The following is a 14393-nucleotide window of genomic DNA, read 5'->3' as shown; positions in this document are numbered from 1 at the left end:
TCGATGAGATGCACTGAAAACTGCAACACCTGAAGCTGGCATTGGTCAATAGAAAGGGCCCAATTCTTCACAACAACGCCCGACTGCACATCACACAACCAGTGCTTCAAAAGTTGAACAAATTGGGCTGTGAAGTTTTGCCTCATTCACCATATTCATCTGACCTCTTGATAGCTTTTTGCAGGGAAAACACCTTCACCACAAGCAGGATGCAGAAAATGCTTTTCAGGAATTCATTGAATCCAGAAGCACAGATTTTTATGATACAAGAATAAGCAAACTTACTTCCCATTGGCAAAACGTGTTGATTTTAATGGTTCCTATTTTGACTAATAAAAATGTGTTTGAGCCTAGTACAATAATTTAAAATTCACAATTCCAAACTGCAATTACTTTTGCACCAACCTAACACCTTCCTAACAGAGCCTAGCTTTCGGGTTCTTACCATTTTATTTACTGCTGAGAAATGTGGTAGTATAAAAGCAGTGCTTTAAAATAATTTTATTTTGTTCAAAATCACACTGACATGTAGATTTCAAAAAACCAAATGGTATTAGAAGCTGAGCACCAGCACTGTCAGTCCCCAGTGGTCGACTTGTGCACTTCCCCAGAGGCATCCACTTTTAGCCTGAAAGCACCAGTAGTTCAGTGTTCTGACTTTTGTTTGGTTAGAAACTGGAGGTCCTATTTTGATATGTTGGGTAGTTTTTACATTTCACAGATGCATTCGTGCTAGCTAAGTTTCTAAACACCCCTCCTTCCCGTACCCAAGAATGTTTAATTTTGTGTGTCACCTGACATGCATTTTCTACACTGTGTGTTTCTGTTTTGGCTCAGGCTTCCCCACAGACTGTGACCCTCACCCAGGCGACAGCTGCTGGGCAGCAGGTCCAGATGATCCCTGCGGTGACAGCGACAGCACAGGTGGTGCAGCAGAAGCTCATGCAGCAGCAAGTGGTGACCACAGCGGCTGCCCAGCTGCAGACCCCGGGCGTCCCCACCCCTGCCCAGGTGCCAGCCGCCTCCGACAGCCCGAACCAGCAGCCCAAGCTCCAGATGAGGGTCCCTGCTGTCAGGTTAAAGACGCCCACCAAACCTCCATGCCCCTAGTTGGGACAGAGGGGCAGCCCCAGGCGGGCTACCTGTGTGTTCCACCGTCCCACCGAGACGGGATAGACTTTATTTACTGAACCCTGGGACTGGGTCCTGTGGGATGTTCAGCACTTGGAGTAGCAATCCTCAGCGAACACCCTTTCTGTGTTACGTAACTGACTGAAAAAGTGACAGTGGCAGTCTTTGCTAGATGTTTTACCTTTAGTTTCTCCTCCTGAGCAATAGTGCTGGGTCTTGAAAGCCAGCTAGAATTTCTCTGTTAGTGTACAGTGTTTTGCACATTGTAAGCAGCCATTTGGAAGGTGCAGTGAGTCATAAAGTAGACCTTATGAAGCTAAAACGTGGTCTGACAGCATCTGCCTCTGTTTGGTTCTTTATTCCTAATTGAAAACACATTATGGTCCTTCGAGAGGAGAGAAACTGTCTAATATCTAAGGTAGGTCATCTCAGAGAAAACTAGTATGGTTTTTTCCCTCCCTCCTAAAATGTGACTTGTTTGGACCCTTAAAGGAGAGACTTAGTACTGATAGACATCGAAGCACATTCATAACGTGTCCCCAGCTGGTGTTGAAGGGAAGTGACCTGAGGTTGAATTTTCATTCCAAAGAGCACTGGTGTGGCTTCCCCTAGAGTGACCAGTTTCCATGTAAACGGAACCTTTGGGACTGCTCCCATCCTAGTACATCCACAGTATTTTCCCAGGTTTTGGATGAACTTGTAATTGGACTTAAGAGTATTGAGGCAGCTCCTGAAGACTTTGTGAGGCTCCCCCAAAGACTTTGTGAGGCTCCTATGTGGGAGTTGTTTAGGGCCCAGAGTGCTGTGCAAGGGTCGTCACATTGCAGAGGGCACTGCTGAGTGCAGGGTGGGGCAAGATGCCCACTGAGGGCAGGCAGCCTGCATCTCCTCTTTGCTCTCATGCCCAGCCCAGCCATGACCTGCGGAGGTGAGGAGTCTCTATGTACAGGTGGTGTGTTTATGCACCTACAGGTATAATCTACAGAAATGGATGTGGTGGCATCTTCATACTAGACTTGTCATGTCTCATCTGTGAGCAGATCGGCTGCTTGGGTTTCTGCCTAAAGCAGGGAGTTGTCCAGGCTCTTTGGGGTGGCAGCCCCATGGTTGAGGGGCAGAGAGGAGGCCCTGTGTTTGCTGCTTTTAGGTTTTTTTTCCCCCACTATGGCAACTGCAGTGGACTTGGTTGGGTGATGATGTCTGCTTACCTGGAAGTGTCCACCCAAGGAAAAGGCACATGTCTGACGACACCCTCTGCTCTGTCTCCGCGCATATTTTACAGTTTTGGTCCAGGAGATCAGGTTGTGTGAAGTCTTTGTGTACTAAGGAACAGTTCTAGCATACCAAGAGATTTTTCATTTTAATCAGTTTCCTCCCCCTTTATATCACTTTTTATGACAAAAAGGAAAGTGTTCTGTCCTGAATTTTTCTTATTTCCCATCAATTTATGTGGACAGTAATATGGCGATTGATACCTTAGTGAAGCCAACTAAGCAGCTCATTTTTGCCTTCTTGGCACGAAATTTGGAAAAAAGTTAAAATCAGGTGTTGAAAGTGGGAGGGATTTAACATATCAATAAATTGAACATACCAAAACAGAATACTGTAATTTGCCTTCTGACTTGTTCATTGTGCTTTGGTACCTGCTGTGATGAGAGAGTACTGTGTGCAGGAGATACTTCATAGCTGGGTGCTGAGGAGAGTTTCTACATTTTTTTAAATCCTCAAATGTGTAGAACTAAAAAGGAATTCTCCTTTTCAGCTTACTTTAATTTGTGCAGCCGATGGTTTTGTTCTTATCTTTCATGGAGTGTTGACGGTCTCTTTGTAGATGGTGGTGAAATGTTGAGTGTTTAGAATATCCTAGGAATAGCTGCCTGAATAGAAGTCCTCTATTAATCTAGAACACTAGAAGAGAAATTTAGAAAAGTTTCTCAAAAGCCTTCTAAGAGAACAGAACTGGAGTCTGAATATTTGCAGTGTGGAACTCCTGCCCTGTCTTACCATGTGAGTTAAAGAAGTTTCCTTCGCAATTCCCTGTCGCGAGATACGGGAGAGAAAATAGTTTTATTGGTATCACTCAATTTAGTAACATCTAGATGTTGCCACTGACCTCATAGTCTTCAATAGTGTCATTTGTAAGTAAAAGTTACAGTGTATTGTTTTCTTGACCTTCTGTTTTAAAGGTTAAACTTTCCATATTTAAGTGTGAGTTTAGGGTGTTGTTTTCCAGGTTTCCTCTGATTGATACTGTTGGCAGAATCCCACATTACCTTGCAGAACAGGGTTTCCCCCCAGTGCAGTGGTAATGATTGAAAGAAATCTGCAGAACATAAAACATAAAGACAGCAGCCAAACACTGTCAAACTGGAATTGGCTACCATGGAAGTCAGTCACCTAGTTTTTCGTTGATTCAGAGACATTTGTTCTAGTGGGGGCCGGGCGGTGGTCAGAGGGTTGGGGGAAGCAGGAGACTGAAGTGAGCCGCCTCAGGCGGAGGCTTTCCCTTTTGCCACCTTCAGGATTTTTTGTTAACTGTTGTGTCCAGATAGCTGTTGTGTTTTAAAATATAAAGAAAGAAGACTGAAATTGTAAATACTTTGTAAACATAATCATTTGTACTTGAATAGTAGGGTTTTAAAGGGCACTGATATCCCACCAAACAAAAGGTATAATAAATTGACCTTTTTATATGCTTGTTTGTTTTGTCTTTCATAGAAAATTACTGTTCAAGTTAAAATAAGATATTAGTTATATTTATTTCATTCATGTGAAAACAAAATACAGAGAAACCAAGTAGTGTTGGAAGCTGAAGTTTTCTTTTCCTGCTTCTCCCCTGCAGGGTAGAAGGAACTAGAAGGAATGGAGTCTTTCAGTGAAATCACCAATGTTTTCCTCAGAGACCATGTGTTCCTAGCCACTGTGTTCCATAGCCACACACGGAGGAAAGACCTGGTGCATTTTATTATTCATAATATTCTTGTTCTCCAGTACTGCCTTGTACACGGTAGCAGTGTTTTCCCAGCTGTGCTGTGGTCCTATTTTATCCTCTTTAGCAAATATTTATTGAAGCATATTGCATGCCAGCTTTATCACTAGTGATGGAAATATTTTTTGAAAAAGCAACACTTGGTTCATTTCTTTAAGAAAATCAAAGCTAATGAGAGAGATGGAAAATTATTGGTTTATTCAGCTGATGTTTATTGAGCATGTGAAGTGAAGTTGCTCAGTCGTGTCTTTGTGACCTCATGGACTGTATAGCCCACCAGGCTCCTCCATCCATGGAATTTTCTAGGCAAGAGTACTGGAGTGGTTTGCCATTTCTTTTTCCAGGGGATCTTCCCAACCCAGTGATCGAACCCAGGTCTCCCGCATTGCAGGTAGAGGCTTTACTGTCTGAACCACCAGAGAATCCCTTTATTGAGCATAAAGTAAATAGTCGCTTGGTCGTGTCTGCCTGTTTGTGACCCCATGGACTGTAGCCTACCAGGCTCCTCTGTCCATGGGATTTTCCAGGCAAGAGTACTGGAGTGGGTTGCCATTTCCTTCTCCATTTATTGAGCATACCATGTGGCAATTTGTTTTCAAGGCCCTGGAGCTAAATCTATGAGCAAAGTAGAAAAGGAGGTTACATTCTCCTACTCCAGACAGGTAATAGAAGAATTCAGAACAGTGTAAGTACCATGCAGAAACAGGGACAAGGTCATGACAAGCAATCTGGATTTCATCCTAAGCAAATGGGGAAGGTTGAAACCTGGAAGACGACTTGATTTTCAATTTTGAAAGCTCACCCTGTCTGCAGTGCAGATGGTGTTTAGTGGCAGCAAGAGTTAAACCAGGGATAGACACACTAGACCATCCCCCTGTTCACAAGAGAAAACAAATTATCCCTGTGGACCTTTAAATCCCAGCTTAGCCTATTAGGTATTTTCTGACTCCCTTCCCCCAACTGAAAATAGGCACTCAACCATCACCTCCCTTTCTCAAGCTGCTCGTCCTGTCTGGCCTAGCCTTATTTTCTAATTGGTCATTTACTTGTTGATGTGTGTCCCCGCCTCCCTAGACTGCAGGTTCTATCAGGGCAACTACGAGATGTGCTTCGTCAACGTTAACAGGTAATTAAGTATGTGATGAGGGGGTGGACGGGACGGGGGAGGAGCGGAGGGACGAGTTGGATGCAAAACGGAATGATTGAACGAGGGCTTGGGCCCTGGTGACCGCGGGAGAACAAGGCCGGCGGAGTGCGCAGGCGCTGACCGAGGTACCGGCGCGCAGGTCCCGCCCTCATCCCGCCTCTCCTTCCGGTTCCTACACCCTCGCCCCGCCCCGCTTAGCCGACGCTGCGCCTGCGCACTTGACTAGACTGGCCTGCTGGTAAGTTGGAAGGGCCTGGTCACCCTTCCGGCTGACGCAGCTCTCGCCCCGACTGGCGCTCGCCGCCGCGTCGCCGGGCAGCCACGGTGAGTGCAGAAGCTTGTCCGCAAGCGGGCGTGGGGCAGGGGAGGCGCTCATGGCGGCGCAGCTTTCAGCTCCCGGGCCTGCCCGTGGCCCCGCGGTTCCCCCAGCCCACCTCACCCTCAATCCTCCGCCCCCCCACCCGGTGACCTTTGCGCTGGTGACTCTCCTCCCGGGTGCCCCCAGCCGCCCCCGGGAGGACGCTGTCCTCGGTACTGGCGCCTCCCCACCCTCTCTCCCCGGAGGCCTTCCCCAGGACCCAGCGAGAACTGCGAACACCTTTGCGCAGTTTCAGGGACGGAAGTGTGTCCCCGAAGCTGATACGGATTCCTTCCGTCCTCACGGAAACCTGGTTTAGCTTCGCGTAGCTCGCAGTTCACGTGCGAAAAAGCTCTAGATTCCCAAGCTGCCATATTGGGTTAACGGTTCCCCTGCCTCAACGGTGCCGGGGTCTGAGAATGATGCGTGCTGTCTCAGCGTCTGCCGAACTGAGGGCGTGGAGGGTCTCTCAAAACCAGGTTTATTTTCCAGATGCTATGTCGAATCTTAAAATCTTCCTAGGGTCTTTGTGTATTGTGTAGAGACGGCCAACGCCTACAAAATGCCTCAGGTATTGCACACATATTTCTCTAACCTTTAGCAAAGCAAATGGACATGTTGTTAGTTTATTTATAAAAGTGCCTACTTAATGTTGACGTCGAGGTAATAGATAAATAGAACTTTCTCCTTTACCAATATGTAGCAGATGAGATTGCGAAGAAAAATAGGTTTAATGAGAACAGTGTGATACAGAGTACTTCTGGGTGTGACTCTGTGTACTCCTGGGCCTGTTGATACACCACTGATCGTTCATAATGTTAATAATTAAATATCAATGATCATCATAACAATTTCCTTTATGGATGATCAAAAGCAATGAAGTTTTAATATTTGAAAGTTGATGATAAAGGAATGTGGGGGTCCTTGGGGAAGTTTTGGGAGGATCATCAATTGTTGGGTGGTGTAAGAATATGGTTTTCAGGAATGACCTTGAGAACTATGGGGCACTACACGTTTTGACTAGGAGAACAAAATGATCTAAAATGATGCTTGGTCCCTCAAAGTTTTGGTGACACCGACCATGTGGAGGAGAGTGGTGAAGGATTGTTCTCGATGCAGAGTTGTGGTGCTGAGGTAATCTAAGAAGAAGGAAAACCCAGCTCCTGCTGTTCTGTTGTGTTTGTTTCATTCCAACTGCCCCAGAGATTACATATTTGTGTCTGACTTACTTTTTTAAAGTACTCATTTATTTATTTATTTATGTGTTTGGATGCATTGCATCTTAGTTGTGGTATTGCAGGCTTAGTTGTCCCACAGCATGTGGAATCTTAGTTCGCGGATCAGGAATCCAACCCATGCCCCCTGCATTGGAATGTGGATTCTTAACCACTGGACCACCAGGAAAGTCACCTGGCTTATTTTTGTATTTTTATTTATTTATTTTTGACCACACCACAGCATATGGAATCATACTTCCCTGACCAGGGATTGAATCTGTGCTTCCTGCATTGGAAGTATGGAGTCTTAACCAGTGGGCCACGAGGACAGTCCTACATAGTTTTTAAATATTACAAAATACATTCTCATAAAAATTCAAACAACATAGAAAAATAAGAATTCCTTTCTGTTCTTTGTCCTTCTTAGACCTATTTACCCCACCCCACCCCTCTTTTTTTCCTCACATAATAGATCTCCAGCATCTATTCAAGTCAAGAGATAAACAACTTAATTCTTTTTATGACTGATAATAGTCCACAGTGAACATATATTATATTTATTTCATTATTCCCCATTGATGGGTTTTTCACTTAGAGTCTGGCTTTTGCCACTATAGAGTCATACTGAGGTAAGTATTAAAAAAATTTTTTTTTTAATTTTTTAAATTATGAAAGCATGATAACACATTTACAGGAGACTTGGAAAATACAGAACAAAGTTACATATAAATCCACTATCACAATTATTTTTAAGTAGATAAGTTAAGATTTTTAGTTGGATTTTGTTTCAGTATCAAGCTCTCAAAAATAATAGAATGAGTAGACAGAAAAGTAGGATATAGTAGACCTGAAAAATGCTGTGAACCAATTCAACATAATTAAGATTTATACAATTTTCACCTAACAGCAGGATAAAAATCCTATTCAAGTTCCCATAGAGTATAAACCAGGAGACACTGGAACACATCTAGGAACATAAAACAAGGTGCAAAAATTTCATGGTATAAAGGTATTGAAATCATACAGAGTCTGTTCTGTTATCACTGTGGAATTATGTTAGAAATCAATATCAAAAGATATTTGAAAATAACCCACGTATTTTCAAGTGCACTGTGACGTTTACCAAGAGAGATCTTTGGTTTTAGCCATTGAAAGCTGAGGTAAGTATTTTAAAACGTAGGTCGTGCTGCTTTGTTTCTATAGATTCCCATTAGTAGGAACTAAGTTAGGATAATGGGTCAAAGATACACATATTTAAACTCTTCTTAGGGATCCTACTGTACAGCACAGAACCCTGTTCAGTGTTACGTGGCAGCCTGGGCGGGAGGGGAGTTGGGGGAGAATGGATACATGTGTATGTGTGACTGAGTCCCTTTGCTGTCCACCTGAAACTATCACAGCATTGTCAATCAACCATACTCCAGTATAAAATAAAAAGTTTAATAAACAATTAGTTTTAAAAATGAATAAATTATAAAAATCTTTAACAGGTATTGACAGAATATTTCTCCCCAAATACAGCAACTTACATTCCTATGTGCCATGTAGGGGAGGACCCTTGGCATCATGAAGGTTTGCCAGTTGAGTAAGTGAAAGGGCATCCCGCTGTTGAGCTATATTACTTTTTCTCAGCTGCTGTTGCCCGCTGTCATGATCTCTTCTGTAAATGCCCTTCAGACTCTTCCCCATTTTCCCAGTAAGTTGTTTTCTTACTAATTTGTAGGGTCTCTTTTTATATTAGGGATATTTTCCCTTTGCAGCTATAAATTATTGCATATATTTTCCCCTTGATTATTTTTGTCTTTTTACTTTGTTTAGAACATTTTAACTTTGTTTAGAACATAGGACTTGCCTGTAGCTCAGACCGTAAAGAATCTGCCTGCAATACACTAGACCAAGGTTCGATCCCTGGATCAGGAAGTTCCTCTAGAGAAGGGAATGGCAGTCCACTCCAGTATTCTTGCCTGGAGAATTCCATGGACAGAGAAGCCTGGTGGGCTACAGTTCGTGGGGTCACAAAGAGTTGGACACGACTGAGCGACTAACACAACACAAACCCACAGAACATTTTTACATAATCGTTTTCTCCTTTATGGCATCTGTTTCTTTTTGTATATAATTAAGAAAGTTTTCACTTCAACTGTACACTGATAAAATTTTAAAAAAACAACTCGGGAAAAAGTTTTGGGGACTTCCCTGGTGGTCCAATAGTTAAGACTCCGTGCTCCCACTTGCCACAACTAAAGATCCCACAGGCAGCAACGAAGATCACTTAATGCTGCTGCAAGTAAGACCAGATGCAGAAAAATAAATTAAAAAAAATTTTTTTTCCTTCAAATTGAGTTTGAGACTTTTTCTGCATAGAAATTCTATATCAGGGATTTCCCTGGAGGTTCAGTGGTTAAGACTTCACCTTGTAGGGATTTCCCTGGTGGTCCAGTGACTAAGACTCTGCACTCCCAATGCAGGGCTGCCAGGTTCAATGTCTGGTTGGGCAACTAGATCCCACATGCCACAAGCAAGAGTTTGCATGTTGTAACTAAGACCTGGTACAGCCAAATGAATAAATAAAAATAAATATTTAAAAAACAAAAAAGACTTCTTCTAATGCAGGGGGTATGGGTTTGATCCCTGGTCAGGGAGCTGCGGTCCCACATGCCATGCATCCAAAAAACCAAAACAAAACAGAAGCAATTTTGTGACTAATAAAGACTTTTTAAATGGTTCACATAAAAATCTTTAAAAGAAATTCTGTATCAGGTAATGTGATCTGAAAAACTTAAAAATGTTTCCCTTGAATTTATATGATGTACTGGGATGGAAGAAATGAGATCTGAACATCTTACAAAATACATTTGTCTATAATACATGTACTTTATTCAAGCGCATTTGGAAATAGGGAATCACCTGTGTCCTGGGCTTTAGTCCCAAGTTGTGAAGGAGTGGAGGGGCTGAAGATACCAACTGCATTTTGTCCTTGTGCAGGAGGCTCCCCTCTCAGCCTCAGTTCCCTCTGTGTCACATGGGATGATGGTGTTCTCGTGAATAATCACCGAATGAGGGCTGGGAAGCCATTAGCACCATGTCTAAGCCCAGAGGGCTGGCCTCAGAAAATGTTAGCCTTACTGGAGGAACTCTCACCTCCAAGCCTCAGGCCAGCGGACCCCCCAGAATGTACGTTCATAATAGAAAACCACAGTCTACATAGCACAGAGGCCTCAGGAGTGAGAGACTCACAGCTGAAGATATGTTAGATGCTAGAATTGCTGGGTCTAGAATAAGATATGCAAAGTGTTTTTAATATGGTGAAAGAAGCAAATGGAGGAAATAGCAAGCATGGAGAAGAGACAGGGCCATCAGAGACCAAGCAGCTGAAAACATGAACCAGATCTAGAAATTAAAACAACTGAAATTGAAAACTTTATGGCAATAATCTCAATCCCTACCTCATACCATACGTAGGAATGGACGCAAAATGGATCAGAAATGTAAAACTCAAAATTCTGAAATACAGAAAAAAAATCTTTGTAGCCTTGGATAAAATTTCTTGGAACTTCCCTGGTGGTAGAGTAGATAAGAATCTGCCTGCCAGTGCAAGGGACATGGGTTTGATCCTTGATCTCGGGAGCAGCTAAGCCTGTGTGCCACAACTACTGAACCCAGGTCCCCAGAGCCTATGCTCCACAAGAGGAGAAACCACTGCAATGAAAAGCCGGGGCACCCCAACAAGTAGTAGCCCCCACCTGCCCCAACTAGAGAAAGCCCATGTGCAGCAATGAAGACCTGGTGCAGCCAAAAAGAAAAGTTTTAAAAAAGATTTCTTGGATACAACACCAAAAGCTCAATCTATAAAAGAAAAAAAAAGTGGAACTTAAAAACATTTTTGCTATGTGAAAAGCATTAAGAGAATGAAAAGAGTTACTAGGAGAAAACATTTGCAAAAGACACAGCTTATGAAGTACATAGAATATATAAATAATAGTACTAATAAAACACCCATCTTCTGTACTGACAACACTTTGACACCAGATGTGTGGGGTTTCCCACACCAAGCAGTTCTCCAGGTTCCCATGACATTGGCCAGCTGTCCTGGCAGAGCGCAGTTGGATGCTGAGGGCCCAAGGCTAGCGCAGAGCCCCTCAGACCTCAGTTCAGATGCCAGTTACACATCCCAGGTTGTCACCTGGCCTTTTGACCCACCAGCTATAAATCGGAGGATTCCATGATCCTCAGGTTGAATCATTTGCTAGAACAGAACTCAGGAAAAGTTTACTTCCTAGGTTACTGGTTTATGATTAAAGGGTATAAGTCAGGAACTGCCAGATGGAAGAGATTCATGGGGCAGAGCAGAGTGGGGAAGGGGTGTGGAGCCCCTGTGCCCTCGCTGGGCTCCAGTTTCCCCACCTCCCTGCATTCACCAGCCAGGATGGTTCCCTGGACCTGTCCTTTTGTGATTGAGTGGAGGTCCCGTTACTTGGGCCTGATTATTAACTCAGTGTCTAGCCCTTCTCCACTCCGCAGAGGATGGGGAGTGAGGCTGAAGGTTCCAAGCTTCCGACCATAGTTTAGTCTTTCTGGTGACCATCCTGTGGCCAGGAGCCCACCAAGAGTCACCTGGTTAGAACAAAAGACCCTCCTGGCAGCCCTACCACTCAGGAGAGTCCATGGGTTCTAGGAGCTCTGTGTCAGGAGCTGGGGGCAGAGACCAGTATATTGTGTATGTATTATCATTTCACAATGAAGAACTGTGAAAACTTACTGAGAAATAATTCATTTTTCTTTTCTTTCATTTTTGGCCATGCCATGTGGTATACAGGGTTCGAGTTTCCTGACCTGACCACGGATTGAACGTGTGCCCCCTGAAAACAGCAGTGAGAGAGTTCGCCAGACTGGCCACATAGGCACGAGATACTGGAACTCACATGGTACATTCAGGTCTGGTCTCGGCTTCGCACAAACCACCGCTTTCCTTGATGACAGGCTTGCCACACTCTGGTGGCCCTTAGGCATCCGTGACAGATACTCAGATCAACTGAGAACACAAAGTGAAATCCTGTAACTTCTCACTGGTTTGTCCTCACGCCGAGGCCCGTACTGCTCCTGGAGTGGCGACCTGCTTCATTCCTTTTCTCCCAACTCCGAAAATTTGAGCTTACTGTTGGCAGGTGCCTGGACAAACTGTGAGATGGGCCGGACATCAGAGGACAAGCAGGATGTCTATCACCGCCTCGCCAAGGAGAACGGCTGGCGTGCCCACAGCGCCTTCAAGCTGCTGCAGCTGGACGAGGAGTTCCACCTCTTCCAAGGCGTGACGCGGGCCGTTGACCTGTGCGCGGCCCCGGGCGGCTGGAGCCAGGTGCTCAGTCAGAAGACTGGGGGCCAGGGCTCTGGCCACGTGGTGGCTGTGGATCTGCAGGCTATGGCCCCACTCCCAGGCGTGGTACAGATCCAGGGGGACATCACCCAACTGTCCACTGCCAAGGAGATCGTCCAGCACTTTGAGGACTGCCCCGCGGACCTAGTGGTGTGCGATGGGGCCCCTGATGTGACCGGCCTCCACGACGTCGACGAGTATATGCAGTCCCAGCTCCTCCTAGCTGCTCTGAACATTGCTACACACGTTCTGAAGCCAGGGGGCTGCTTTGTGGCCAAGATCTTCCGAGGCCGGGATGTGACACTGATCTACAGCCAGCTGCGTGTCTTCTTCTCCAGCGTGCTCTGTGCCAAGCCCAGGAGCAGCCGGAACGCCAGCATTGAGGCCTTTGCTGTCTGTAAGGGTTATGACCCTCCTGAGGGCTTCCTGCCCGACCTGACCAAGCCGCTACTGGACCACTCTTACGATCCAGATTTCAACCAATTAGATGGCCCCACCCGCATCATCGTGCCGTTTGTGACCTGTGGGGTCCAGAGCGCCTATGATTCAGACTGCAGTTACCCACAGGACCTAGAAGACGGCTCAGAGTAGACTCCACCCACTCAGCCCACACCCTCTCACCATCGTACCAGGAGGCCTGAGTATTGAAGAAGAAGGGGCGGCTGGCCAAGGAGGTCTGCCCCCCCAGGACTACCCCATCAGCACAGTGGCCACATTGCCCCCATCCCTGGCCGCCCTGCAGGTCACACCCTGTTGACCTCTGAGGTGGAAGACAGTGAAATGAATTGTTCCCCTTAACATGTTAACTAAGCTGGCAATCTGATAAGGACTTGGAAGCTGTTTGCTGTTCAAGGAAAACTATTACTTGAGTTGATGAACCTGTTTTCAAATACATCGTCAGCGAGTCCTGAACATAAAGGCTCCAAGTGGGAACCTCCAGCAACCACCACAAACACAGCAAGGACAGAAACATCACAGAACGTGTGTCTGTACTGCAGAGGGGATTCTTGAATAGGGTCTTGCCTCTTCTCTAAATCTTTGCAGCCGTGTGTCCTGAATGTGTCCAGAATTTACTCTGAAAGCAGTTCTTCTAAACCCTGGTAGAGGTCAGCGGTATCGGTGAACTTAGTGGAAGAAAATATTACATCTTTATTTTCACAGATATAGCTGAAATTTTAGCTTTACTCTGGATCTGAATGCTGGCAGCAAATCATGACAGTAAAAGCAATGCCTGCAACTTTCCCATGACTACAGATCAGTTACTTTTTTGTGTTGTGTTACAGTTGTGGGCATCTTAAAATGTTGTTCATGTTGGCCACTACTTTGAATAAGATCTCAAAATTAGATGTACTGATTTTTAAAAGTTCATATATTTAAAAAACAGCAGTGAGATACAAGGATGCACCTGTTAGACTGGCTCAACAGTGAAGACCTTGGCTCCTGAGGATGTAGGACAGCCCATTCTCGCGCTCTGTTGGTGGGCACCTGAAAGTGTAAAGCCTCTTTGGAAGCAGTTTGTTTGATTTAAACCATCATTTACTCTCTGACCCAGCAAGCTTACTTCTCACTGTTCACACAAGAGGAGTGAAAACAGGCATTTACATAGTCACCTGTATGCAAACATTTAGAGCAGCTTTATTCATAATCTCCGCAAACTGGAAGCAACCCAGTCATTTAACTGACAAACAGAGAAGCAAACTGTGTTCCCTCCAGATGATGACACAGCCCTCAGGAAGCAGGACCAGGCTGCTGGTGCTGGGACAGCAGGGGGATCTCAAGTGTACTGTGCAGAAAGGAAGAGGCCAGACACACAAGGCTGCATTCTGTAGTTGTGCATGCATGCATGCTCAGTCGTGTCTGACTCTTGTGACCCCATGGACTGTAGCCGGCCAGGCTTCTCTGTCCATGGAATTTTCCATGAACTGGATTGGGTTGCCATTTCCTTCTCTAGGGGATCTTCCCAACCCAGGGATCAAACTCATGTCTCCTATATCTCCTGCATTAGCAGGCAGGAAGCAACCAGAGAAGCCCCTGCATTCTGTATGATTTCACCTATATGACATCCTGGAGATGGCAAAACTATAGGGTCAGACTATAGCTTGAGGGTTTTGGGGGTGGAATGGGGGTGGGGAGAAAGGATTGAGCTCAGAAGGGCCATTGGAGATGTGGGGGTGATG

General features: G+C 45.1%; 1 protein-coding gene and 1 pseudogene across 13 annotated transcripts in view; both read left to right on the top strand.

Moving 5' to 3' along the window:
• EP400 (E1A binding protein p400) overlaps positions 1–3824 on the top strand; it is a 107473-nt gene extending 103649 nt beyond the window's left edge. For all 12 annotated transcript variants that reach the window (XM_043488578.1, XM_043488586.1, XM_043488568.1 and 9 more), the window contains one exon: positions 838–3824. In XM_043488578.1, the coding sequence (XP_043344513.1) occupies positions 838–1110 (273 nt within the window). In that variant the 3' untranslated portion in view covers positions 1111–3824. The remainder of the gene's footprint in view (positions 1–837) is intronic.
• Positions 3825–5302: 1478 nt separating this feature from the next.
• On the top strand, positions 5303–13856 carry LOC122454286 (annotated as a pseudogene). The gene is made up of 2 exons (XR_006273361.1): positions 5303–5591; positions 11659–13856. The product of XR_006273361.1 is annotated as a putative tRNA (cytidine(32)/guanosine(34)-2'-O)-methyltransferase (transcript).
• Positions 13857–14393: the final 537 nt, after the last annotated feature.

Source organism: Cervus canadensis, chromosome 1 (genome assembly GCF_019320065.1).
Source record: "Cervus canadensis isolate Bull #8, Minnesota chromosome 1, ASM1932006v1, whole genome shotgun sequence".
Taxonomy (NCBI): domain Eukaryota; kingdom Metazoa; phylum Chordata; class Mammalia; order Artiodactyla; family Cervidae; genus Cervus; species Cervus canadensis.
The sequence above is the reverse complement of the archived record's forward strand: the minus strand, read 5'-3'. Positions and strand labels throughout refer to the sequence as shown.